The sequence below is a fragment of the Paroedura picta genome, chromosome 1, assembly GCF_049243985.1.
Source record: "Paroedura picta isolate Pp20150507F chromosome 1, Ppicta_v3.0, whole genome shotgun sequence".
NCBI lineage: Eukaryota > Metazoa > Chordata > Lepidosauria > Squamata > Gekkonidae > Paroedura > Paroedura picta.
This window is the reverse complement of record NC_135369.1, coordinates 202,233,868-202,261,802: the sequence shown is the minus strand read 5'-3', so window position 1 is coordinate 202,261,802 and position 27,935 is coordinate 202,233,868. Positions and strand designations below refer to the sequence as shown.

The window sequence follows — 27,935 nt, the reverse complement described above, 5'->3', positions numbered from 1 at the left end:
GCCAATGAGCGCTCCTGCGGCTTTTCTAAAGCTAGCTTGGCCGTCATCTGCAAGAAGAACGTGTCGGGCCCTTCCCGCCGTTGCACCCACCCGGACACTCCCCGCGTCACGTGGCTTCCGTGTCCGGCCGAGCGTTTCGCGCATGCGCCCTGGCTATTGGCGAAGCGTTTGCCCGTCGATGCCATGGCGGCCTCCTGCAGAAAGGTCTGGCCGGCGCGAGGCGCCTACCGCAGTGAGTAGGAAGCGGCTGCCCCCTTGAGTGCCCCCTTGGGTGCCCCTTGCCTCCTCAGCTCGCCTCTTCTCCTTATGGGCGACTGGGGTCCTGCTTCTGCGTGGTCAGGGGGGGCGGGCGGCGGCAGCAGTAGCCCCTCTTGGGGAGGATGGGAGGTGGGCATCGGCAGGGGAAGCAGGAAGGGCGGGATGGGTGGCCCGCTTGCTTTCGTGGCGTATTCGGGTCAGGGTCCCGTTAATCCGTAGGAAGGGTTGCCAGAGTCCTCAGTGGCGCAGGCAGGACAACTGAGCCGCTGCGCCCCTTAGGCTGCAGGGCTACCTTTTGGGAACGCGTGCCCCCTATGTTATGAACCCCTTGCAAGCAGAAAACCAGCTCGGAAGACAAGGGGCGCGGGGAGCTGGTGTTTTTTTTTTGAGGGGGGATTGCCCTGCTGGGCTAGCTTTCTAAGTGCAAGGACTTGCAAGCGGAAAACCAGCTCAGAAGACAAGGGGCACGGGGAACAGGTGAGAGGGGTTTGGGGGGAGGGTTGTCCTGCTGGGCTAGCTTTCTAAGTGGAAGGAGTATTCCAAATGGAAATCCCCCTCCTGTAATCTGAGTAGTCCATTCTGGTAGTTAGATTTTTATACCTTGCTTTTCAGTTGCTTACAGTCGCCTTCCCTTCCTCTCCCCACAGCAGACACCCGGTGAGGGAGGTGGGGCTGAGTAATCTCTGAGAGAACTGTGACTGGTCCAAGGCCACCCAGCTGGCTGCATGTGGAGAAAGCGGGGAATCAAACCCATTTCTTCAGATTAGACGTCACCAGTCTTAACCAGTACACCGTGCTGACTAGAATTCATGCTTCCCCTGAGCTCATGCATGCTATGATGCCAAAAGGAAAGCTTGTCACTATGGTACATAGTACAAGGGGTCTACTTGAAGAGATCTCTTCTCCCTGCTCCTGGTGCAGCAGTGGGGAAATATATTTGGTGAGTTCTGCTCTAGCAAGGGGTCAGCGACATAACTCAAAGTGATTTTTATCCACTGCACAGTGTCTAGCCGTGTCCCCCAAAACTCCCAAGGGTTGGCAACCCTGTGCTATATCTGTTTTTTGATGATTATTTCAACTGCTGTGATCCTGTGCACATAACTGCTTGAAACTAGACCTTGTGGAACTTGATGGGATTTATCGGGGGGGAGCGGGATTGTTATCCATTTATGCCTAGCATTTTTCCCGGGTGAGGACACAGTTGGCTTATATCATGTGCTTATCTATTTTAGCCTCACAACAAACCTGTGCGGTAGGTTAGGCTGAGAGTGCAAGTGGCCCAAAGTCACCTAGTAAGCTCCCATATCAGAGTGGGGATTTGAACTTGGGTCTCCCTGGTCATCGTCCAACACTTTGCTACAATACATTGACTATCATGCATACCATCAGGCTAGAGCAGCCTTTCTCAACCGTTTTACTGTTGAGAAACCCCTGAGACATTCCTCAGGCTTCAAAAAAACCCAGAAGTGGTGCGATCATACAGAATATGGTTGGGAAGCACAGATGTGTATGTGCCCACTTGGGGCCCCTCCCATTCCTACCCCCTCCAGGCCCATCATTGGCCATTTTGGGAGAGGTGGGTGAGTCAACATGCCCATATATGGTCATATCACCCAATAAATGTGTAGCAAATATTTTATTTATTTGTTTGTTTGTTATATATTTATATACCACCGTCCCCAAAGGCTCAGGGCAGTTTACAGGAAACAGGAAAAAGATACAGATAACATATGGTAACAACAGATGATAACAGTAATAACATCATAACAACAATAACCTTAACATGATCACAACAATAACATTAGAGAGTTATGGGGCTGCAAAAAGCCTCAGCTCAACTCTTACTGGGACCCAGTGGGTTAGTGGCAGTCATAGTAGGAGGGGGGGTTTGGGGGGCCAATTGGAAGCGATGGATTAGGTCAACCTCAACCAAATGCCTGGTGGAGCAGCTTCCTTTTGCAGGCCCTGTGGAACTGTATAGGCTCTGTCAGGGTCCTGATCTCCTCTGAGAGCTCGTTCCACCAGGTGGGGGCTAGAATAGAGAAAGCTCTGGCCCTGGTTGAGGTCAAGCGGGCTTCCTTGGGACCAGGGACCACCAGGAGGTTGGAATTGGTAGAGCGCAAGGCTCTTTGAGAGGTGTAGGCAGAGAGGCAATCCCTCAGGTATACGTATGTCCTTAAAGGTAATAACCAACACCTTAAGCCTGATCCGGAATTCAGTCGGGAGCCAGCACAGCGAACCTCCATCTTTGAAGGGTTGAGCTTCAGACGACTCTGCTTGAGCCATCTCATCACTGCTTCCAAGCAGCCGGCTAATGTTTCAGGGGGAGAGTCAGGGTGGCCATCCTTCAGGAAGAAGAGCTGGGTGTCATCAGCATATTGATGACAACCCAGCCCAAACCTCCACACCAGCAGGGCAAGAGGGCGCATAAAGATGTTAAATAGAGTTGGAGAGAGAATTGCCCCCTGGGGGACTCCGCAAGCCAGTTGGTGATGGCTTGATGAGCTCTCTCCTAATGCTACCCTCTGTTGTTAACGCCTACCTCTTTGGGAAACCCTTCCAAGGCCATCAGGAAACCCTGGTTGAGAAATCCTGGGCTAGAGATTTTTTTATTACTGTTGATTCTATACTTAGTATTTTCATATCACGTTGCCTTGCTGCTCAGAACGTACAATAAAGAAAGTACATGTAATCTGGGCAGAAAGCTGACATGTCAAAGCAGGGGTAATCAAACTGCGTCCCTCCAGATGTCTATGGACTACAATTCCCATGAGCGAGTCCGGGTTGTCCGAGTTAAAATAGGGCCAATCCAGGTGTGGCCAGCAGAGCTGGCCGCACCCTGATTGGCCTGGCCCCTATAGCTCCCGCCCCCCATCACCGCCCGTTCGCTGCCACCCTGCCCAGCCACCGCTTTCCACCGTGGCCATGCCACCATCAGATGCCCACCTCCTCTGCCCAGTTACGAACCAGGGCCATTGCCACCTGCCAGCCCACCAGCCACCCTACTGCGCCCTTGGCGGTGATGCACAGGTTTGAGAGCCATGGGCGGCGCCCCCGGCACCCCACCAGCCACGCCCGCAATCCACCACCGCGGTCACCCGAGCATGCCGAAAACAACAAGCAGGAGCCGGATCTGCACCTGCAGACTCTACAGCCGTGCCACCAGTCAGCATGCCCCCGGCTGCCCCAGACCACACCCCAGCCGCCATGGAGCCCGCCACTGCCCCGTCACCTTTGTGCCTTGGAGCCCCCTGACACACCAACAGCCCTCTCTCCACCTCCCACGTCCTGCCTCTTGCCCCCCTGTTTACCTGCCACTGGCGCTTGCTGTATTGAAAGTACAGCGGGCTTGAAAACTAGTACATTTAATAAATAGATTAATAAGAATAACCGTTTGCTGTCTTTTCTGAAACTCTATGCCTTTGAAAACCGATGTAGTTTTCCTTAGGCAGCTTTCAAAGCAACCCTGGAGATATGAAAAGCACAGTTTCAAGGAGTGGTAGGGAACAGATTCTTCAGGAAACACCTCCTAGCACCTGGTTTTGTATGTTTAAGTCTATAACCCTGAGCATGCTTATTTGGGAGTGGTCTTATGAAACGTAGTGCTCTTCCTGGTGAATATACAGAGAACTGAAGGCCATCTGAAGGATTGTTGAAACTGATTTTCATCTTAAATTGCCTGAAGCCTCAGGGAGAAGGAAGACGTTTTTGGTGACCATTGAGCTTGACGCTGATTGTTGTTCTGTCTCTTCAAGGATACTTTTCTGCCTCGGCCTTTTCCCGCTGTCAAGATGGTCAGCCGCCAAAATTTAAACCACCTCCGAAGCCAGTCATCATCGATGAGTCAAAGCCTCAGGCCGCGGACAGACGGTAAAAATTTTGGCTCAGTTTCCTTTGTAATGCAAAGGCCTGGTATGGAGGGTCATTAGAGAAATATTTATTGCGATCTTCAGCCAAATACAATACAATACAGAACAAGAAAACCTTGTCTGTCCAAGGACAGTCTCAATCAAAGTAAATATGTGCCAAAACATTGATGTACAAGGGTAATTAAATCAAAATAAATACAAAGATAAAACATTGATAAACATTTTTAAAATTCTTACCAATCCTGGTCTCCTACAATCTCCCTTGACTTCCAAAGTTCCACATTTTTCTCGAACCTGCAGACCTGGGCATAAAATCTGTCCACCTGGTCATAGTTGATTTTTTTGTCAGACAAAAGATATTCTGATTTTATATTGACCCGGGAAACCTCCTAGCAATGGCTTCTTTACCAACCTTACTATAATAATCACAATTAAAAAACCTGCCCCGTTGAGTCTACTTCTCTTTGTAGGCATCCACAGAATCTCTGAGGATATGGGATTTTCTTGCATTTCCCTTCCAGTCCTGCAGAGGGCAGAGCCTTACTTCTTGCTACTGTGAATGAGGAAGAGTGCTTGCACTCGAAAGCTCACGCCTTGAATAAATCTTTGTTGGTCTTAAAGGTGCCACTGGATTCTGCCCTTCTAGAATGTTTATAGTCAAGAAATAAATGGATATGCTGCCGGGGGAGCTCCGCACCTCACCTTTTCAGGAGCATTGAAATATGGAGTGGCTGTTCTCTCTGTATCTATTACTTTCTGCCTTTCTTGTTTTGCCATTCTAACTGCAGCTCTATAAGAGCTTGGAGAGAAAAGCCTAGTTTTTGTAAGGAATTTAAGAAAAATGTGCAGGAAGTTTACATGAATCTGAATGGGACATTCACATGAATCCAAGGAGTAGAGGACATTTGAGAGGCCCGAACAAATTACTTCAAGCACCTACTTTACGGTTCTCTTCTCCTTTTCCTGGTGTGCACTTTAACACATTGTCAGCTAGAAGAATAAAAGTCATCCTCAAAAGTTTTTGTTCATGTGCAGATCCTTAAGAGCCTGGACTAGTGAACAAAATGTTGGTTATTGCTGTTCTGTAATGGAACTTGGCATGATACACAAATTAAAATAGGAATTTGTTTCCTCTTTGGCACACTTTGGTTTAATGCCAGAGAGCAGCCTGGTGAGTACCTTGCAGCTAAACATAAGTCTTGTGGCATTTGAAAGAGAAAAATACAGAAATAAGCATTGGAGGAGAGGGGGGGGCGGTTGGGCTGCAGTTAATGTTCAGTATTTCAAATGTTTACCACCTTGTGGACCCTGAGCTGGGTAAAAAGGCAACATAGGCCTGTTAAAAATGTGCTTGCTCCTGGGGAGGAAAGCTATGGCAAATCTAGACAGCATCCTAAAAAGCAGAGACATCACCCCGCTAACAAAAGTGCATCTAGTCAAGGCTATGATCTTCCCAGGTGCAATGTATGGCTGTGAAAGTTGGACCATAAGGAATGCCAAGCATCAAGCGATTAAAGTTTTTGAACTCCAGTGCTGGAGAAGACTCCTGTGAGTCCCTTGGACTGCAAGGTGAACAAACCAGTCAGTCCTAGAGGAGATCAGCACTGTCTGTTCCTTAGAAGGCCAGATCCTGAAGATGAAACTGAAATACTTTGGCCACCTCATGAGAAGGAAGGACTCCCTGGAGAAGAGCCTATTGGTGGGAGCGATTGAGGGCAAAAGAAGAAGGGAATGACAGAGAATGAGGTGGCTGGATGGAGTCACTGAAGCAGTCGGTGCAAATTTAAATGGACTCCGAGGAATGGTAGAGGACAGGAAGGCCTGGAGGATCATTGTCCATGGGGTCGCGATGGGTCGGACACGACTTCGCAACTAACAATAACCACAAGGCCTGTTATAAATAATACATGACTGTGATAGGTGCTAATGCAGTTTCCTTAAATGAATGCCTGTAGTCTGAATGGAAAACATGACTGCAATCCATTTGTGATTGGATAAAACCAAATTTCTGATTAAGTGATTTCCCCCCCTCCCCACCATGTCTTATTTAATGTTTGTTGTTTTAACCCTCAATCCCCTTCACTTCAAGTTAACATAGAACACTATCTTAATAGAATGGCAGAAGCTAAATGTGATAACAAAATCGATCATAAATGGGAGCCTTGACATCTGTGCAAAATGCCCTTGTGTCCTTTCTAGCCTATTACAGTGTCCGGCCCTGACCTGGATGGCCCAGGTGAGCCCAGTCTCATCAGATCTGAGAAGCTAAGCTGAGTCAGCCCTGGTTAGTAGTTGGATGGGAAACCACCAAGGAAGATGAAGGTCACTGGGCCAAAACAGGCATCTCTACTCATCCCTTGCTTTGAAAACTGCCCCGGGGGTCAACGTAAGTGAGCTGTGACTTGATGTGAGAAAAAGAAAGAGAGCTATTACACACTACCCTCTAACGAGGCACACGAATTCATCCAAGTACTTAATGCACAAGACGCGCTGAGGTTCTGCGGCAGTGTTGCTCATGTGAGCAAGGGGTGGGTGCGCCAAGTCCAAGTCACAGCTCACTTATGCTGACCTTGATAGGGTTTTCAAGGCAGGAGGCCAGCAGAGGTGGTTGGCCATTGCCGGCCTCTGCATCGCGACCCTGGGTGTCCTTGGTGGTCTCCCACCCAAGTATTATCCAGAGGGAACCCTGCACAGGTTTCTTGCAGTCGTTTAAATCTCTGAACTCCCCACTGTGCTAAGGGGCCGATGGAGGAAACACATCACCTTGGTGAACAAAGTCCCGGGCGATGAAAATCTCGCGCCATATTGAATGCTCATCTTTAAGTGACCACAGTACTCTAATGGCAGGCTTCATTCAAGCCTTGGTGCCTGTTTCTAAGGGCCGGCTTTGGGCTTGGAACACACAAAACGTCAACCGGAGAATCGTTCTCTGATTATAAAAGCCCTCATCGCTAACGGTAGGATAGAGATCTTAGGTCGGAGGGTGTGACTTCCAAGTCTCCCGCAGTTCAAGGTTCAATCATTGACTGGTATCCCGGACGTATCTCGTCTTAGTTATGGGACAAACGCGCAGCCTGAGCCCATAAAAGTCATCGTCCTTGAAACGAACAGTGCTTGCAGTGTATTGCAAACTGAAGCTCAATCCAGACAAGACCGATGCGCTGATGGTCAGTGACAAAGCCATTTGCAGACCGAGGGGGTTGCAGTCGCCCCGGAGGAGTGGGTTCAAAACTTGGGGGGTGCTGCTGGGCCCTAGCTGATAGGTGTCCATGATGCCTGTTATCCACAGCAATGGTTATGGCTGCTCCTTAGAAAAGATGATCCGGCCACAGTGACCCATGCTCCGATCGCATCCAAGTTAGCGGACTGTAATCCTCTCTGCCTTTGAAAACAGTCTGGAACCTTGGTTGAAAATGCTGCGCTCATGCTGTTGACCGGGGCTGGATGCAGGGAGTATCCCTCCAGGGCTGAAAGATCTGTGTGGGCTACCCACATGTTTTCAGGCACAATTCCTCCAGTGCTGTCCACCCTTCCAGTTATGATCTCCCTCATAAGCGCTGCTTTCTGTGCCCTGCCTTCAGAGGGGAGTAGGTAGCAGCCAGAGGGAGGGCTTTTTTAGTGCTGGCCCCTCACCTATTCAATCAAAAGGAACTACACCGTTGACTTCCCAGTGTTACAGGTAAGAGAAAAACGAAATCAGCAGGCCGAAATGATCTCACAGGCACTCTTGTTTGGTGTATAAATCCTATAATTCCTGGGCAATCAGAACGGGCTCCTAGGTATATTTTTCCCGTTTTCAAATACTTCTCCAATGATTGCCACTGCAGAGTCTACAAATAAATGTTTTCATAATAAATAAGATATCATGAAATGTACAAAATAATACAAACCAAACTAGATCCATTTGCCATGTTGTATTTGAAAACAGGAAAAACATACCTAGGAGCCTGTTCTGATTGCCCAGAAATTATAGGATTTATGCACCAAACAAGAGTGCCTGTGAGACTTCTCATTTTGGCCCCTCACCTATGGCAAATCCTTTTCCTTGTGCTTTGACTGGTGCTTTACACCCCACTCTGTTTCTGTTCCCTCTGGCTTTTAATGAAGGAGCTTTCTTTTCACTTAGTTTTTATACTGCGTTTTTCTCCTGAAAATTCTTCAGAAATGAGTTTTAAGCCATTGAGTGATTTGTATGCTCTGGCTGGGTTTTTAATGTCGGGCTTTAGTGAACAGCTTCTAATTTCATAGTCTTGTTGTATGTATTTTCTAAGCTCCTTTGGTCAAGCAGTTTTTTTTCTAAATCATTTTCTAAATAAACTGTTTGCATGCTTTCTTAGACGCAGCGTGACAAGGCCCAGTGTCATCGTTGTTGTTGTGTTGTGTATCTCACAGATTCTTGAGTCCTGAATTCATCCCTCCTCGATCAAGGAAAGATCCTTTTAAGTACTACCTGGAAAGAAGAGATATGGTCCAGAGGAGGAAAGTGCTGAACATCCCGGAATTCTACGTTGGTCAGTAAGAAGCCCTAGAATAAACAGCACAACGGTAGAAAAGATTGTGTTGAAAATGCCTGCCTGTTGCATTGTGTGTTCCATTTAAGAAAGCAGTTGGATCTCCCGATATTCTAGAAATTGGCTGTAATTTTAAGTGCCAAGGAGGTCAGTCTGTTTCATCAGACTGGAGGGAGGTGAGTAGCGGGGTACCTCGGGACTCGGTCCGGTACTTTTTAACATATTTATTAATGATCTAGATGAGGGGGTGGAGGGACTACTCATCAAGTTTGCAGATGACACCAAATTGGGAGGACTGGCAAATACTCCGGAAGATAGAGACAGAGTTCAACAAGATCTGAACACAATGGAAAAATGGGCAAATGAGAACAAGATGCAATTTAATAAAGATAAGTGTAAAGTTCTGCATCTGGGTCAGAAAAATGAAAAGCATGCCTACTGGATGGGGGATATGCTTCTAGGTAACACTGTGTGTGAACGAGACCTTGGGGTACTTGTGGATTGTAAACTAAACATGAGTAGACAGTGTGATGCAGCGGTAAAAAAGGCAAATGCCATTTTAGGCTGTATCAACAGGGGCATCACATCAAAATCACAAGATGTCATAGTCCCCTTGTATACGGCACTGGTCAGACCACACCTGGAGTACTGTGTGCAGTTCTGGAGGCCTCACTTCAAGAAGGACATAGATAAAATTGAAAGGGTACAGAGGAGAGCGATGAGGATGATCTGGGGCCAAGGGACCAAGCCCTATGAAAATAGGTTGAGGGACTTGGGAATGTTCAGCCTGGATAAAAGGAGGTTGAGAGGGGACGTGATAGTCCTCTTTAAGTATTTGAAAGGTGGTCATTTGGAGGAGGGCAGGATGCTGGTTCCCATTGGCTGCAGAGGAAAGGACATGCAGTAATGGGTTTAAACTACAAGTACAACGATATAGGCTAGATATCAGGAAAAAATTTCACAGTCAGAGTAGTATAGCAGTGGAATAGGCTACCTAAGGAGGTGGTGAGCTCTCCCTCACTGGCAATCTTCAAGCAAAGGTTGGATACACACTTTTCTTGGACGTTTTAGGATGCTTTGGGCTGATCCTGCGTTGAGCAGGGGGTTGGACTAGATGGCCTGTATGGCACCTTTCAAGAGCCTCTTGTGGCGCAGAGTGGTAAGGCAGCTGTCTGAAAGCTCTGCCCATGAGGCTGAGAGTTGGATCCCAGCAGCCGGCTCAAGGTTGACTCAGCCTTCCATCCTTCCGAGGTCGGTAAAATTAGTACCCAGCTTGCTGGGGGGGTAAACGGTAATGACTGGAGAAGGCACTGGCAAACCACCCTGTATTGAGTCTGCCAAGAAAACGCTAGAGGGCGTCACCCCAAGGGTCAGACATGACTCGGTGCTTGCACAGGGGATACCTTTACCTTTATGGCACCTTCCAACTCTATGATTCTATGAAGACAATATAAAAATGAATTAAAGGAAATAAATCAATTTATTATACAGTGCACTTAAAATACCAATATAAAAACATAGGCCTCAAATTTAGTCTTTAGATCAGTGGTTCTCAGCCTTCCTAATGCCGTGACCCTTGAATACAGTTCCTCCTGTTGTGGTGACCCCCAACCATAACATTAAGCCAGTGTTCTTTCACAGAAATTATACCGAAACTGACCCATGGCGTGAAGATCCATTGTTCATGATGGTATATAAATTGTTTATAAATTGGCGGGCACCTTCAGGAGGTGCGGCAACAGTGGCGGAGGGCCCCCCTCCCCCCGGGCCAAGCTGCTTGCCCCGCCGCAACCCCAGTGAAAGGGTCGTTTGACCCCCACAAGGGTCCCGACCCCCAGGTTGAGAACCACAGCTTCAGTGTAAAAGCCATAGGACTGAGTCATCCTCAATATACGGTTCACAATCTTGCATTTTTAATAGGTGCACATGAAAATTATGGAACAAGATCCATGAACTTTAGAATGTCACCCTTTGGCAACACACAATAAAATGTGCACGCAAGTGATGATTCATCTTTCCTACTAGCAAGTTTCGTTTCATTGTTTTTTTAAATGAAAAATGTTTTCTGTTTTCATTTTTAGGAAACAGTTAAGAATTGCTCTGGCTAATTGTTCTTGGTCTGTTAGTATGTCCTTGCGGCTGCTGCAGAAGGCCGACACAAATTTGGTCTTGCTTACCGTAGTTTTGCTTGTGGACTGTCAACTTTGAGATACTCATTGAGTCAGGTTTAATGTGCTCTGGTTTATATATCATCAACTTTCAGAGACTCACCTGGACTTATCTCTAGAGCAGGGGGAGTCAAACTGCGGCCCTCCAGATGTCCATGGACTACAATTCCCATGAGCCCCTGCCAGCATTCGCTTGGACATCTGGAGGTCTGCGGTTTGACTACCCCTGGTCTAGACTATGGAGACTAGTGTTGCATGCTCCGACGCAGCCTGTGGCACGGAGGGGAGGGGTGGTGCTGGTTGCGGCTCACCAGCTGGCGCCCACATGCAGGCGCAGAGCTCTGTGCCTGCATGCAGGGGCCAAATGGTGCACTGCTGCCAGCGTCGCCCCTCTGTACCACGGCACTGGCCACCTCGGGCATGCCGGAGCACCCAGCCCTAATGGAGGGTGAACTCTATGACATCACTAAGGTCCCCGTTCTCCCCAGGCTGCACCCCGAAATCTCTAGGAGTTTCCCAGCCAAAAGCTGCCAGTCCGCCTCCCCCAGCCCTCCCCCTAGTAGCCAGAGGAACCTGACAGCCCTTTCTGTACTATATATTGGATAATTAGGACTAGTCAGTGCGGTGGCTTTTGGTCTAAAGCAAGGGTAGTCAAACTGCGGCCCTCCAGATGTCCATGGACTACAATTCCCAGGAGCCCCCCTGCCAGCGAATGCTGGCAGGGGGGCTCCTGGGAATTGTAGTCCATGGACATCTGGAGGGCCGCAGTTTGACTACCCCTGGTCTAAAGGCTAAATTCAAGGCTTAAGTTTTTTAAGTTGCATTTTAAATGTACTGTATAATAAATGGATTTATTTTCATGAATTCATTTTTATATTGTTCCCCCCCCCAATCTTTGTGGTACCTAATTCAATTTTTGAGTCAACCCCCCCCCCCATTTTGTTTGGTGTGATAAATACCTTTGTACTAATATCCAACCATCAATTGCAGGTTACCTTGGAAGATCTCTTGCTGTAGTGCAGCAGGCAGTTTTCATGGGCTTGATTAATGTGAATTTTATTAAAATGCAGCCTGACACTCAAGCAAATGTATTGGCTCCCGCTTTGGCAGAAAAAGCAAAACAATCATAAAATATCAGCACAAACAATAGAACAGTATGGGCAACAGTAGACCAAAACACACACACACACACACAACACCGCATGTGATAAGCGACACGTTATGGCATCTGTGTCACAAAACAAACAGGAGTTGCTGTCGCAAACAATTTCTCGTTTTAGAGCAAACAAATTTTTCACACGCTTCCTCCAAGGGATAAAATCCATCATTGCCATCTGTCCTGAAATCATAGCTCTGCCCTTTTAAATGTTTATGCCCCATGATGCATTTCAGGCAGATCTTGAAAAGCTGGGGGGAAACTTTTGCATATCTGGTAAATTTTGTCCGCATTCAGCCATTCTGCACCTAAATTTATACGCTGTAGCGTATGTAGCGTTTCAGAAGATATAGTGACGAGCCAATGCAGTTGCAGTATCAATTGACAGGTCTGACTCTGAGAGGGGTTGTGGCTCAGTGGAAGGGGCTCTTCCTTGCATCCAGAAAGCCCCAAGTTCAATCCCCGGCATCTCCACTTAGAAAGGACTGGGTAGTAGGTGATGTGGTCTTGTAGATACAGAGGTCCCAGATCATTAAGGGCTTTGAGCGTAAGGATCAAAACCTTGCACCTGATTCCTTCTCCGGTCTGGAGCCTGTGCAGCTGGGAAAACACTGGTAAAATACTTACTCTTCCTGCAGTCCCAATAAGGACACGAGTGGTTGCATTTTAGACCAGTCGGAGTTTTCGAAGCAGCTTCAGGGGCAGCCCTGTGCAAAGAGAGTGACAGTAGTCCAGTCTGGAGGTGACCGTTGCATAGATCACGGTGGCTAGGTCTGGTGCAAGTTGTCATGTGTGGCGAAGATGGCAAAATTGGCGCTCCCGAAGTCCAATCTATTTTGCTGAGGGCTGACACAGCTGCCCTCTGAAACTTTCTAGGACTGTCTGTATCTGCTGGCTGCTTTTGGGGCACCGGCTTTGCAGCATCCTCAAAGGAAACATTCAAAAGACTCACATCGTTTCCGCTTCCGACTCCAAGCACCACCTGCCACAGGCCACTTCAGTGGCATCAACCTCCTAGGATGCAGAAGGCTGGGCGACCGAGCACTCTGCATGCGGAGCACTGAGGTTCACAGCCAGACCGGAAACGACGTTGGCATTAAAAATCGCCGTTCTTTCTTTTCCGGCAGGGAGCATCCTTTCTGTGACGACAGCAGACCGTTACGCCCCCGGGAAAACGAGCACGTTTGTTGGCATCTGCATTCAGCACTCGGGCAAAGGCCTCGGAGCGACATTCAAACTTCGGAACGTCATCGGAGGACAGGGTAGGCGCAGGTCTGAATGCGTCTCTTGAAAGAGATGGCATTCAGCCCCACAACGGGGGGGAGCCGCTGGAAGCAAACGTTGGAGCATTGTCGGGGAGGGGCTGCGGCTCAGTGGTAGAGCATCGACTCAGCATGCCAGAAGTTCCAGGTTCAATCCCTAACGTCCAAGAGGCTGAGGAATGCCAAAGTTCAAAAATAAACAAACAATTTATTTAACAGAGCTCAAGGTAATTAAAAATATTTTTATAATGTAAAAAGGGAACGCTTCTTTTCCCTAAAGCAGTGGTACTCAACCTGGGGTCGCAGCAGGGCAAGCGGCTTGCCCGGGGGGGGGGGGGGGCATCCACACAACAGCCTTGCGGGGTAGATCAGGATAGAGCATTCATCTGTCTGGAGCAGTGGAAAAGAGCGAGATCAGCATGGTGGGACAAGAGGCAGAACTGAACTGAGAAACCCCGGGGAAAAAAGCAATTTATGAATAATGGACCATCATGAACAATGGATCTTCATGTCATTGGTCAGTTTCGGTTTAATTTCTGTGAAAGAACCCTTGCATAATTTTATGGTTGGGGGTTACCACAACAGGAGGAACGGTATTAAAGGGTCGCGGCATTAGGAAGGTTGAGAAAAACTGCCCTAAAGGGCACACATCAGCCAGATATGAACACCATGACCCAAATATAGTGTCCGAAGTGCTCAGTTAGGGATCTATAAATGGTGACTTACAGGTGACTTGCAGGAATCGTTTCCTTACATGTTTAATTTTAATGTTTTAACATATTGTCTAGCTATGAAATTTTAAAACGGTTAAACCTGTTTTCTGCTGTAATTGCCCTAGCATACACCAAAATGTTTGTATCATATTTTATTATTTATATTTATTTATCTGCATTTATGTACATCTTATTCTGAATTCTATTATTTGGAATTTTCTTCCATCCAATATCTGTTTACAAACTTGGTTTGGCAGAAGTGCCAAGCAGAACGGACAAAATGTACACCATGAATACAAAGCACTTTGCCGTGGCAATTTCCAGTGAGAGCTTCCTCGGACATCAATACAAATACCATATAAGTATTAAAAAAGGATAACAATTCTTTTTTCAACCAGGGGATTAAAAAAAAAAATCACCTAAGTAGAGAATGCCTTTACATTTCCAGGGTCTGTGTGGAGATCTCATAGACCGAAATATGGTTAGGTCAAAGTTTTCTGTATTCAAGGTGTATGTATTTGATGTCTGTGCATCCCTTTCAGAAAAGAAGTGTTCCCTTTTTATGGTTTTTAAAACTATTTTTAATTACCTTGAGATCTGCTGAATAAATTGTTGATTTAGTGTATTTTTATACTTTTGTGTCTGCTGTGGGGAGAGGAAAGGGAAGGCGATTGTAAGCCGCTTTGAGACTCCTTCGGATAGAGAAAAGCATCATATAAGAACCACAGACACCCTGTGAAGGGAGGTGAGGCTGAAAGTGACCTGAAGAATCACTGGCAGTCTTCAAGCAAAGGTTGGATGCACACTTTTCTTGGATGCTTTAGGATGCTTAGGGCTGATCCTGCGTTGAGCAGGGGGTTGGACTAGATGGCCTGTATGGCCCCTTCCAACTCTTTGATTCTATGATTCTAAGAAATCTCAGGGCTCTCTCAGCCTCACTCCACCTCACAGGGTGTCTGTTGTGGGGAGAGGAAAGGGAAGGCAAATGTAAGCCACTTTGTGACTCCTTTTGGTAGAGAAAAGCGGCATATAAGAACCAACTCTTCTTCAACCTCCGTGGGTTTTATTGTTTTCCCTTCTTTTATGTTGCTTCTCAATCCCTGGCATCTCCAGTTTAAAACATGTCAGGCACTAGGTGATGTGCACAGCCTCTGCCTGAGATCCTGGGGAGCAGCTGTGTAGACAATGCCTTGATGGACCGTGGGCCTGATTGAATATAAGGCAGATTCGCGTGTTTGTGTGTACCCGGTTTTGATAAAAATGAATCCCAGCCCTTTTTTTCCAGTGTGCCCTGGCCTGGATGGTGGAGGCAGCCCTGGTTTCAGCCCATCTCAGAAGCTGAACAGGGTCAGCCCTGGACAGTATTTGGCAGGGGAGACCTCCAAAGGTTGCTGTGCAGAGGCAAGCCTTGGCAAAACCACCTCTGAGCATCTCTTACCTTGAAAATCCAAGCCTATTTCAACTTGGGGACAACTTCGAAGCAGCCAGAGAAGTGGGCGTGGAAGCCAGTGTAGTCAACCTGTGTAGTCAACCTGTGGTCCTCCCGATGTCCATAGACTACAATTCCCATGGGAATTGTAGTCCATGGACATCTGGAGGACCACAGGTTGGCTACCCCTGTATCAGTCATTTATCATTTCGAAAGAGACGGGGTTTTTGTGAAACTCTGGGGTTTCATGAGGGGCCTGGAGGGGCCTGGCCAATGAGGGGCCTGAAGGAGGAGGGAAGGGGAGGGGGCCCCAGGTGGGCATGTCCACAGCTCTGCTTCCCACCCCTATTTTGCGCCATCGCGCCACTTCTGGGTTTCTTGAAGCCTGCAGAATGTTTCAAGGGTATCTCGATAATAAAAAAGTTGAGAATGGCTGCTGTAAAGCAACAGGGGAAGTGGGTTCTGATGGCATCTAGTGATGTCAGCAGCCACCTGGAATTCTGGGAAAGATTGTGTAACCCTAGAGGAGCTCTCACATAACCCCACGGTTCCCGGGAAACCTGATTGGGAATCTCTGCCCTACAGGGTCACTGTGAGTTGACTGAGACCTAGCAGTCATGTTAGTGCAGTTCCCAGCAACAACTAGATTACAGCCAGCTTGGTGTAGTGGTTAGGAGCGGGGACCTCTAATCTGCCAAACCAGATTTATTTCCCTGATCCTCTTCCACATGCAGCCAGCTGGGTGACCTTGGGCTCGCCACAGCACTGATAAAGCTGTTCTCCTTCAGTGGGGAAGTCCTCCACACTGGTTAGGTCACGCCTCCAACTGCTCCTTGCAGGGTAATGCAAATTAGCAAGCCTTCTGGGATCGTGGTAGGCTGACCCCTCCAGTCCTGTTGCCCTGCAAGCTCCGAGCAGGATCTTAGAAGCTGAGCTCCTTGATCTGCAAAACAGAAAGCAAACAGAATATGCAAAATTCCTTCACTAAGAGGAAAATAGCCTCGGGGGCAGAATCTAGAAGGAAGGAAAGGTCAAATCAATTGGAGGTGAAAGAGGCTGCAGAAGCCCAGAAACGGTCGGCTATGCTGAATTCAGGGAAGCAGCTGAATTCAGGGAAGCAGCTTTCATCTTCTCCAGCTCCATCTGCAGGCTTGCAGCCGGAGAATTCCCTCACCCCCGTTCTGGCTGAGCGGGGAGGGGAAGAAATGGCCCGGTTGGAGGCGACCGCGTCTCCTCTGCCTGAGAGACGCGACGCCCCCGGGCAGAATACAGCCGCACCCGGGACCAGCACTGAGAGATTACAAGAGCAGGCTGGTAATGTGTTTGTAACAGGAACTGTGGCTGGGCTGGGAGGTGGGGCAGTGGGGCCCCTCTTTCTACAAACCTCCCTTGCTAGAGCAGAAAATGTGATGGCTGCAGATAACACCAGCAAGCTGGTTTTCCCCGCCTTTTTAGCACCCTCACTGGCAGAGTGGGGGGGGGGGGGAAACAATGGCAGACTTTGTGGATTCCACAGTCATTAGCTGCTCCTCCACAAGCCCAGACTGCAGCCAGGGTGCAAGAAAAGTCCCTCCCACCCTCCCAAAATAGACGGAGGGAGACCAGTTCCTCCCCATGCCCAAGTGAAGATACGGATTCCTCATCCACTAGAGGGAGCAGGGGATCCAGAAAGAGAAAAGGATCCTCTTTAAGATCTAAGAGAGCAGCCTCTTCCTCTAGCAGGAGACCAAAGAGGCAGAAAGGGAGGATCTTCAGTCAGCAGCTACATCAGTTACAGTGGCTTCAGACAAGGAGGATGGGGAATGGTCATTGACAGATTCTGACTGCAAAGAAGTCTCCTCCAGACTTTTTCAAGCAGAACATTTTCACAGACTTTTGAAAAAGGTCACTAAAAGTCTCAATTATGAGGAGGAGACTGTGACCAGTTCTGCTTCAGGAAAGACCAGGAGATCAGCTAACTTGGATACAAGAGGTTTCAAGAAACCCCCCAATAAGCTGACAGTATACTCATTTGCTGATGACTTTGAAGATGTCATGAGAGCTGAAGGGGCAATTCCTGGTAGTGGGATATCCTTGCATTCTGTAGCCAAAAGATGTTATATGCTTCCAGATGAAACCATGCAGGATCTAAAAATACCACTGGTCGATGCTCCTGTAGTGGCTATGTTATCAGGAGCAGTACTAACCAAAGATGGAGATAACATCCTAAAGGATCCTGTAGACAGAAAGAATGAGACTGTGTTAAAGAAAGCTCATGAAGCCAACTCCTTAGCTATCAGGGCAGATGCAGTTCTTTCTAATTTTGCCAGAGCAGCAGTAGTCTGGACTGATGACTTGTTGCAAGATCCAGAGCCAGACCCTCTAAGGTTGAGAAGATCTCTTTTAAAGATCAAAAGAGCCTGCCAGTTTGCTGCAGATGCCTCACAAGATGCAGTGCAGTTCTCAGCCAGGGCACAGGGGGCCAATATAGTAGCCAGGCGTAATCTTTGGCTTAAACACTGGAAAGTGGATACCCTATCAAAATGTAATCTGGCAACGGAAAAATTTTCAGGCAGACCTCTTTTGGGGGAAGGTGCGCTAGACAAAGTCTTAGTAGAGACCAAAGAGAAGAAAAAAGCAATGCCATCAACTTCTTAGAAGGATAAGGAATTAAAAAAGAAATCCTTTCAGTCCTTTCGTTCGTACAAGTCTCAAAGTACCCAGAGATATAGTTTCAGAGGAAGACGTTCCTTCCCATACCAGTCTAGATACCAGAGACCCCAGTATCAACCCAACAAACAAAGGGATGGAAATACAGCATCCAAAAAAGAGAGGGAAAAAAAAAATCTACAGCACGACGCCAGAATAGGAGGCTGGCTTCAGAATTTTCTTCCTGCATGGCAGCAGTCCACTTCAGACAAGTGGGTCCTGTCAGTTGTGGAGCATGGCTACAAGATACAGTTTGTTCAGACACCTCCCCACAAATTTGTGTCGTCCCCTATACCGAAAGAGGAAATGAAAGCTTCTTTAGTACAGAAAGCTATTCAACATTTACTGGACATTGGGCCGATAGAGGAAGTTCCAACATCTCAGAGGGGCAAGGGTGTATATTCTATACCAGGGGTAGTCAAACTGCGGCCCTCCAGATGTCCATGGACTACAATTCCCAGAAGCCCCTGCCAGCGAATGCTGGCAGGGGCTTCTGGGAACTGTAGTTCATGGACATCTGGAGGGCCGCAGTTTGACTACCCTTGTTCTATACTGTTCATTGTGCCCAAGAAGTCAGGAGAATGGAGGGCAATTCTGAACTTAAAGGAACTAAACCTATTTGTCAGAAAACAGAAGTTCAGAATGGAGTCCCTTCGTTCCATTCTACAGGCACTTCAGGTCAACGATTTCATGGCTTCTTTAGACTTGAACGAAGCCTACCTACACATTCCAATACATCAAACTTCCAGACAATTCCTCAGATTTGCCTTCAGGAACAAGCATTACCAATACAAGGCATTACCCTTTGGCCTCTTTTCCTCTCCAAGAGTTTTTACCAAGGTGATGGTGACTTTGGTTGCAGTTCTTCGACAAAGAGCTGTTCACATTTATCCGTATTTGGGCAACGTTTTGCTGAGGGGGGAGAGCCTCAGGGAAACCCAGAAGAGTGTAGAGGTTACAGTACGCGCACTTCAAGAACATGGGTTCTTGATCAATTTTCAGAAGAGCAATCTGACACCATTCAGAGAGCTGATTCACTTAGGCACTCTGATCAACACCAAACAAGCCAGGGTATTCCTGACTCCAGACAGGGTGAGGAAGGTGAAGGATATGGTGTCAAAGGTTTGCAAGACAAAAAAAAAAAAAAAAAAAAGTGGACTTGATGCTCTTGGCACAACTGCTAGGCCTCTTGATAGCAACCATAGAAACATTTCCCTGGGCAAGGTTACACCTCAGACCACTGCAATGGACATTACTGCCATTTCAACGTCAGATCATCAAAAAAAGGCACAAAATGATCTTCATCTCAGAGAGACTGAAAAAGGATTTAAACTGGTGGCGCTCGAAGGCAAACCTGACAAAGGGCCCTCAGATTGGCGCTGGTAGCTTTTCAGGATCTACTCCAGGACCAGTATGTCCTAGTCAAAACAGACAACGTGACAGCCAAGGCACATGTGAACCGACAAGGGCACAAGAGCGTTGATGCTACACAAGGAGGCAGTGATGGTATGCCAGTGGGCAGAAAGCCATGTCCAAGGAGTGAAGGCTCAGCATCTTCAAGGCACCCAGAATGTGATGGCGGATTGGCTGAGCCGCAAGGATGTGGATCCGACAGAGTGGTCAATCAACAAATGTTCCAGCAGATCATCCTTCGCTTTGGAAATCCAATAGTGGATCTGTTTGCCACAGCAAAAAACAAAAAAACAAAAAAACAAAACAGGAAAGTGAACAGATTCATGTCCAGGTTTCCGGAAAAAGGGTCAGAAGGCATAGATGCTCTTCTCCAGAACTGGCCGAAGGGGCTTCTCTATATGTTTCCCCCAACTCGACTGTTGAACAAAGGGTTGAACAAAATCAGAGAGGATCAGGCAACTGTAATACTATTGGCACCCTGGTGGCCAAGGAGACCATGGTTCTCGGACTTAATACAACTATCAGTAGAGAACCCATGGACCTTGCGCCAGTGACTCCAGATCTGTTAAGCCAGGGGCCACTTTGGCACCCAGATCCTCAGTGGTTAAAAATGACGGCATGGAAATTGGTAGGGAAGCGCTAGTAGAGTCTGGCATTCCCAAAGAGATTGCGGATGTAATGTTTCATGCTAGGCGTCCAGCAATCAGGAGAATATATAATTATACCTGGCTGGCCTTTAAGAAATGGGCACAGAACCGCAATTTGGACCCGAAGAAGCCGTCTCATAAAGATATCTTGGCATTCTTACATGAAGGTAGAAGTAAAGGGTGAAGGCCTAATACGCTGCGACGTCAGTTGTCAGCCTTAGCAGCGGTGTTGGAGTTCAAAGGTCTAAAAGGCCTTGCAAACAGTAAACTGATCAAAAAAAAAAATATCTCAAGGGGGCAGCTCAATTAGCAACACCTGTCCAACATAGGTTTCCGACATGGAACCTCTCAAGGGTGCTTCAGGCGCTTACATTTGAACCCCTAAAATCGATAGAATTAAAGTACTTGTCTTGGAAAGTGGCCTTTTTGATTGCAGTTACAACAGCAAGAAGGGTGTCTGAACTGGGTGCCCTATCAATTGCCAAAGATCTATGTATATTCCGTAAACGGTCTGTTTTGTTATGTACAGATCCTTCTTTTGTACCAAAAGTCAATTCAGGGTTTCATTTGAACCAACAAATAGTGATTCCGTCATTTTTTCCAAACCCTTCAGGGGAAACTGAAAAGAACAGGCACAAATTAGAGGTCAGAAGGGCACTGAGATGTTATATCAAAAGGACTCAGGCCTTTAGATTAACGGAGGCCTTATTTGTGGCTTACGGCACAACAAACATAGGTAATAAGGTATCAAGTCTACAGTGAACAATTGGATAAGACTGTGTCTCAAGCAGGCTTATGATTCACAAGGGTTGAGTTGCCCAAAGAATATCACGGCGCACTCAACCAGAGCCGCAGCCACCTCGGCAGCCTTTAGAACCAGAGCCTCGAGTGAGGAGATTTGTAGGCCAGCTACATGGCCCTCCTTTACTACTTTTGTGAGGCATTACAAAATTGAGGCTCAGGAGGAGGAATTGGTAACCTTTGGCAGACGAGTCTTGAAACAGGTGCCGGGTTGAATCTGTAAGACATAAGCCCACCCTATTTAGCTTGGTTACATAACCAGTGTGGAGGACTTCCCCCACTGAAGGAGAACGAAACATTGGCCTACCTGAAGGTTTCTTCTCTTCAGTGGGGCGAAGTCCTCCAATATATTTACCCTCCTCAATAGGTTGTGTTGCCAAACTGGTGAAAAGCAGATATGTTATGAAAAGTTGGTTTTCATGTTAATATTGCTGTTCATGTTTAAGTTCAATAATTAAGGAAGTTAAATGGTTCATAAAGTTGGTTGGATAAGAACATTATTGGTTGGAGCTTGGCTATTCCAGGCCTGGAGGGGTCAGCCTACCACGATCCCAGAAGGCTTGCTAATTTGCATTACCCTGCAAGGAGCAGTTGGAGGCGTGACCTAACCAGTGTGGAGGACTTCGCCCCACTGAAGAGAAGAAACCTTCAGGTAGGCCAATGTTTCGTTCTGACCAAGTATCAGGGCTTTCTCAGCCCCACCTCCCTTACAGGGTATCTGTTGTGGGGAGAGGAAAGCCCCTTTGAGACTCCTTCAGGTAGAGAAAAGTGGCATATAAGAACCAACTCTCCTTCTTCTTCAGTAATATCAGGACTTTCTCAGCCTCACCTCCCCAGAACCAACTCTTCTTTTTCTGTTCTGACTGAGCAGTAATCTCTCAGCCTCAACCCATTTAAACCCCATTAAAAACTTTAAGAATACCAACATGATGGCCAAAATCCCCATCCCACCCCTACTATTAAGGCAACGAAGAGAAGAGGATAGAGAGGAGCTCTGGGGGGGGGGGCAGTGACCCTAATTTGCTGACCCCAGCCTCAACCATAGACTTGGTGGAAGAGCTCCATTTTACAGGCCCTGCGGAAAGCTGACAAATCCCGCATGGCCCGCAGTTCACCCGGGAGCTCATGGCCCTGGTCAAGGCCAGGCGTGCTTCCCTGGTCGAGGCCAGGCGGGCTTCCTTGGGGCCGGGGACGACCAACAGGTTCTCACCCACAGAGCATAAGGCCCTGCGGGGGACATAGGGCAGTAGACGGTCCCTCAGGTATGTGGGGAGAGGAAAGGGAAGGGGATTGTAAGCCACTTTGAGACTCCTTCAGGTAGAGAAAAGCAGCATATAAGAACCAACTCTTCTTCTTCAGTAATATCAGGGCTCTCTCAGCCTCCCCTCCCTCACAGGGTGTCTGTTGTGAGGAGAGGAAAGGGAAAGAGATTGCAAGCCACTTTTGAGACTCCTAGTAGAGAAAAGCGGAATGTAAAAACCAGCTCCTTCTTCACTTGCCCCTGAGTAGTTTGAGGCTTATACTCTGATGAGGTTGCAGCCAGTTCCTCCCCCTCTGTCTCTTTACCTATATGGATGGCTGAGGAAATTCTCTTTGATTATATCTGCAGCAGTCTGCTTGCACACGGAAGCTTATACATCGAATAAAACTTTCTTGGCCTTAAAGGTGCCCCTAGACTTTATGTGATTATAATAATAATAATTATTATTATTATTATATTTATATTTATACCCCGCCTCCCCCCGAAGGCTTGGGGGGGATATAATGTGATATAATGTAAGTATGCTATGAAATTTAGAATCTCTCTGGTCTCAGGGCAGAGGAGCACGGCTTGTCCCTTGTGGGGATGCCACCATGCTTGGGTGGAGACGGATGGAGCAAGCAATTACTACTTTTCACAACTGGGAAAATGTCTGCTCTTAATCACTAACCTTGACCTTTTTATGCCCCCAGTGTTTTTGTGAATGACCATTGAATTCAAATGTCTGATTAGCTTTTCAAGCTTTTCAGACTGCATATTTTGGATGTGATGCTGTTTACTAATTTGCTACTAATTGACTTTCTCCCCATCTCTGTCCTCTTATGATCCTTGTTCCATTGTCTGAGGAAGTTTGCAAGCACACGCCTTGAATAAATCTTTGTTGGTCTTAAAGGTGCCGCTGGACTCTGATTTTGTTGTGCTGTTTCAGACCATCACGGCAAGCAAAGACGTGTCTTTCCCTTTCAGGAGTTGAGATCTGCTACGAGATATACAACCCGCTCATCCAAGAGATCAAGGTCCTGAAGCTGGAGAAGTGGCTGGATGGGAACCTGATGTATTTACGGGACGCCCTCCCTGAATACAGCACCATTGACGTGAACATGGCCCCTGTGTCCCTGTCAGCCAATGAAGAGGTTCCTGTCAACAAGGTAAATGGAGGCCGTTCCCCGTTCAGCATGCCTGCTGCAAACTCGTTTTGCAACGGCACGAAGCAGTTGCACGGCTTTGGTTTTGCACAGGGTCTTTGGCAGAGACCTCCCTGGATAGGTCCCAAGACAGCTGGCGGTTCGGGGGGAGCGCGGCTGTTGCCAGTGACTAGCCCCATCAGTGTCTCTTCCTGGCCAACAGGTTAAAATGCACCCTTCTTATCGTTGGCCATTACCCAGCCTTGCCTTCCCCGGCTCTGGAGCATGGCAGGACTTCCAAAGGAATCCTGTGATATATTTATTTATTAAAACATTTCTATCCCACCTTTCCTCAGTGGTTCAAGGCATATTGCCACAATATAGTTTAAATCAAAACACTTCCAGGTAAAACCAAATATAAAGTGGCAAACCCCAAATCTCTGCCTCCTTTAGGCTTTTCTGCACTCATTTTACTCGCTGGCAAAATGTTCCTGTTTCTTTGGGGAGGAGGCAGAGTTCTGTCCTCCCAAGTAATTATCACGCAGGTTTATTTTCAGCATATCGGATTTGAACTGCAGGTTTTTATTTATTTATTTAGATTTTTATCCCGCCCTGCCCTACGGCTCTGGGCGGTTTACATAAAACATTTTAGAACGTTTACATAGAACATTATGCTGATATTGAATTGCCCACTAGAGGGAGCCAAATACCTGCAGAACAGGGGGGGACACAGGAATTTAGGGCCGAATGAGAAGAGAATGCAAAAAAGACCTCCCCCACCCTTAAAGGACACCTGCCAATTCAACCTCCCTTGAAAGTCCAGGCAGACCTTGCAGAAGCACCTCCTGAAGATCTCCAAGAAGGGAGATGGTCCATCAGGACCATCAGGAGGGATACACAGATAGGGTTACCAGATCCGAGCTGGGAAACTCCTGGAGATTTGGGGACGGAGCCTAGGCAGGGCAGGATGTTAGTGGGGTGCAGTACCATAGAGGAAACCCTCCATAGCACCCCTTTTCCCCAGGAAAAATGATATCTGTAGTCTGGAATGGAGCAGTAATTCCAGGGGATTCCCAGGTCCCACCTGGAGGTTGGCATCCCTATTGGCAGCCAAATATAGCAGTTCCAAAATTAGCAAGGTCTGTTGCTAATTAGCAAGCTAGCCCCTCGTGATAGTCGGACTGCCACCTTCTTGATCAGCGTCCAGGTTGTCTAAGGGTGTCCTTTGGCTCACCTCGGCCGCCTCGGTGATCACCAAAGCCTGAGGAGACATGTAGGAGGCCAGACTTGTGGCGCAGAGAGCAGGGGCAGTGGCGCCTGCATGCGGCCCCCGGCTGATGCGCCACTGATGCCGCTGCCCCTCTTCTTTGTGCCATGGCGCTGGCCTTCTACGCTTTGTTGATTGCGGAGGCAGCCAAGCAGAAGCGCACATCCCTGCTGGGGGGGGGGAGGCAACAGAGCAGCATAGGCCTGCCCAGGCTCTGTTTCTTCAGGCTCCCTTGGGTGAAGAAGCAGTCAATCCAGAGGGCAGGTCTGGCTTTGTTCACCAATCATCTAAAAATATTACTGTGCTGTCACTTCCTGTGTTATGGGAGGGGCCTGGTGATGTCACATCTGGCGGGAGTGTCTGGGCGATGTGACTTCCGGGGGTGTGGCAGGAAGGTGTGGCCTGCTGAAGTCTCTTCTGGGGTTTCCTGGATCCCGAAAAACGTTCCAGGGGCTTTTCAATGGTGGAAGGTTAGAGAACAGCCGATTTATGCAGTGGTCCCCAACTTTTTTATCACCGGGGACCACTCAATGCCTTTTACTGAGGCACGGTGGGGGGGGGGAGGGTAGTTTAGTCCTCTACTCTCAACCACTGCCCTAACGCTCTCTGATCTGATGGTAATGTTTAAACATCCCTTCAAAATAAGATACAGACACACCACAACAGTGAACATAAGGAACATTTTATTTTCATGGAAATTTTAACTCATGACAATGACAAATCAATGGGAACCCTGAGCTTGTTTCTCTGCAACGAGATAGTCCCATCTGGGAGTGATGGGAGACAATGACACCCAAAGTGTGTTGTAAAGGGCCGGGGGGATGGCGGAGGCGTCCTTCACAGCCCACCTCCAATTAGTCGACGGACCACATGTGGTCCGCAGCCCACAGATTGGGGATCGCTAGATTTATGTATTTTCGCCTGACCTTCCATGGAGGCTCAGGGCAGGATACGACGAAGTTAAAAAAAAATACCATCCAATTTTATAAAATCACCATAAAATCTTACTATAGTCGACCGTTCAATTGCATTCCTGAAAATACAGCAATACTACACAGTACTGAATTGCCAATATGACAATGTTTATCCCACGCTAGTGCCACAATTAAACCGGAAAGGGAGGCAGGGACAATGCCTGTGTGAGTTCCTAAATAAAACTGGAAAATGAGGAATGGACTGATGGATATAGGCCGAGTTCTGGACAAGGAGGTCAGTTGGGCTTATGACATCCCTCATCGTGAACGAGCATTGTGAAATATTATTGGTAAAGTTCCCCTTGGTGGTGGGGGCTGAAAACGTAGGAACTGGTCATCGGACCAAAACTTGCTTGGGATCCCCGTTCCAAAGGAAGTGAGATTGGCCTCAACCAGGGCCAGGGCCTTTTCGGCCTTGGCCCCAGTCTGGTGGAAAACGCAACCAAATGAGATCAGGGCCCTGCAGACCTTAAGCAGGTCCACAGACGGAGTTGCTGCACCAGGCCTATGGGTGAGGCTGAAGTAGACCATCCGGAAGTGCTGGCCTCCGTGGAATGGAAAGAAAACCGAGCCTCCAAAGACCTGTATCTATTCCGCACACCAGTTTTAAATCAATTGAGGTTGCGGTAACTTATAATAATGTTTTTATTGCGTTATATGTAATTTTGAACTCTGGTGCTGGAGAAGACTCTTGCGAGTCCCTTGGACTGCAAGGCGAACAAACTGGTGCAAACTTAAATGGACTCCGGGGAATGGTAGAGGACAGGAAGGCCTGGAGGATCATTGTCCATGGGGTCGCGATGGGTTGGACACGACTTTGCACCTAACAACAACAAATGTAATTTCATGTGATTGAATTGATTTAATAGACAGCTGGAGGACCACAGGTTGACTACCCCTGCTTTAAACCGTGTTCTTATCCGCCCTGAGCTACCCAGGAAGAGCAGGCTACAAAAATAATTATTATCATTACCACCAAACTTATGGTGAAACCAAGCTGGGGGTCCACTGAATGGGGCAGAGCAATCGCCAAGTTACAGCTTTCTAAGACCCGGTGCTCCAGTGGGCTTAGAAGGGTCTAACTCTGCTTAGAATGGCCTTGTCCAGGGACCTAGGCTACAATTAGAGCTGCCAACCTCCAGCTGAAGATCTCCCGCTATTACAGCAGATTTCTGGGCAACAGAGACCAGGTCCTTGGAGAAAATGACTGCTTTGGAAGTGGTGGCCAAACTGTGGCTCTCCAGATGTCCATGGACTACGATTCCCATGAGCCCCATCACCATCATGCTGGCAGGGGCTCATGGGAATCATAAACCACAGACATCTGGAGAGCCACAGTTTGGCCACCTCTATGGTGTTCTCCCCTGCTGGAGCCCCTTCCCTCCCCAAACTCCACCATCTCCATACTGAACCTCCAAAATCTCCAAATATGTCCCCTCCAGTCTTAAGAACGGCTCCCTGGGAGAAGGGCCCAGTGAATAAAATGGGGTTCCCCTCTGAGTAAACGTCCATTGTACCGCTGGTCACCGACTTTGGAAGTTCATTGGGAGCCAAGGAGGAGGTCAGTGAGTATGAAATTTAGAAAGGAGCCCAATGAAGAAGGTTCTCTGACGTGTTTTCCCTTACTTCCCTTTTGTTCTAGACGAAAGTGAAAATGAAGCCTAGGCCGTGGTCCAAACACTGGGAGCACCCAAAATTTAACATCCAGGGCATCGACTTTGACTTATACCTTAACGAAAAGGACAAAGAGAAAGTGAAAGCCTGGGGCATGCCTTGGAGAGAATTCGATATGATGTTAGAATACGACACGTCGCACCTTGAAAAGAAAATCTGGGAAGAAATTAGCACAGAACTGCAAAACTAAGTTAGCTCTAAACGGGGAAGTCTCAAGCCAGAAAAAGACCATCCATGTTCATCCTCTGTTTCTGTGACCTTCAGCTTCTTAAAGTAAAAATAATGAAATTTATACAGACTCTGGTTGAGTATTCATCACTGCTTTTTCTGTCCCAATATGCAAAAAAATCAACGGCTGCTGTTAGTTTATTTTTTCCATTTTTCTGTAAATTTATTTTGCGTGTTGATCAGATTCGGCTGTTCTTCACCTTGTGGAGCTGAGGTCCCTCCACCTTTTTAAGCCTCTGGAGCTGCTGAATCATCGAGTTGGAAGGGAACTCCTGGGTCATCTAGTCCAACCCTGTGCACTATGCAAGACACTCACAACCCCCTCGCTCATCCACTGTCACCTGCCACCCCCTTAGGCCTTCACAGAATCAACCTCTCCGTCAAATGGCTCTCCAGCCTCTGTTTCAAAATGTCCAAAGATGGAGAACCCACCACCTCCTGAGGAAGCCTGTTCCACAGAGAAACCCCTCCAACTGTCAGGAACTTCTTCCG

General features: G+C 47.7%; 1 protein-coding gene across 1 annotated transcript; it reads left to right on the top strand.

Moving 5' to 3' along the window:
* The first annotated feature begins 76 nt into the window (after positions 1-76).
* On the top strand, positions 77-27,507 carry MRPL19 (mitochondrial ribosomal protein L19). The gene is made up of 6 exons (XM_077317087.1): positions 77-232; positions 4,014-4,128; positions 8,520-8,638; positions 13,090-13,224; positions 23,143-23,324; positions 27,184-27,507. The coding sequence occupies exons 1-6, from the start codon at positions 184-186 to the stop codon at positions 27,403-27,405; spliced, it is 822 nt and encodes a 273-aa protein (XP_077173202.1). The 5' UTR covers positions 77-183; the 3' UTR covers positions 27,406-27,507.
* Positions 27,508-27,935: the final 428 nt, after the last annotated feature.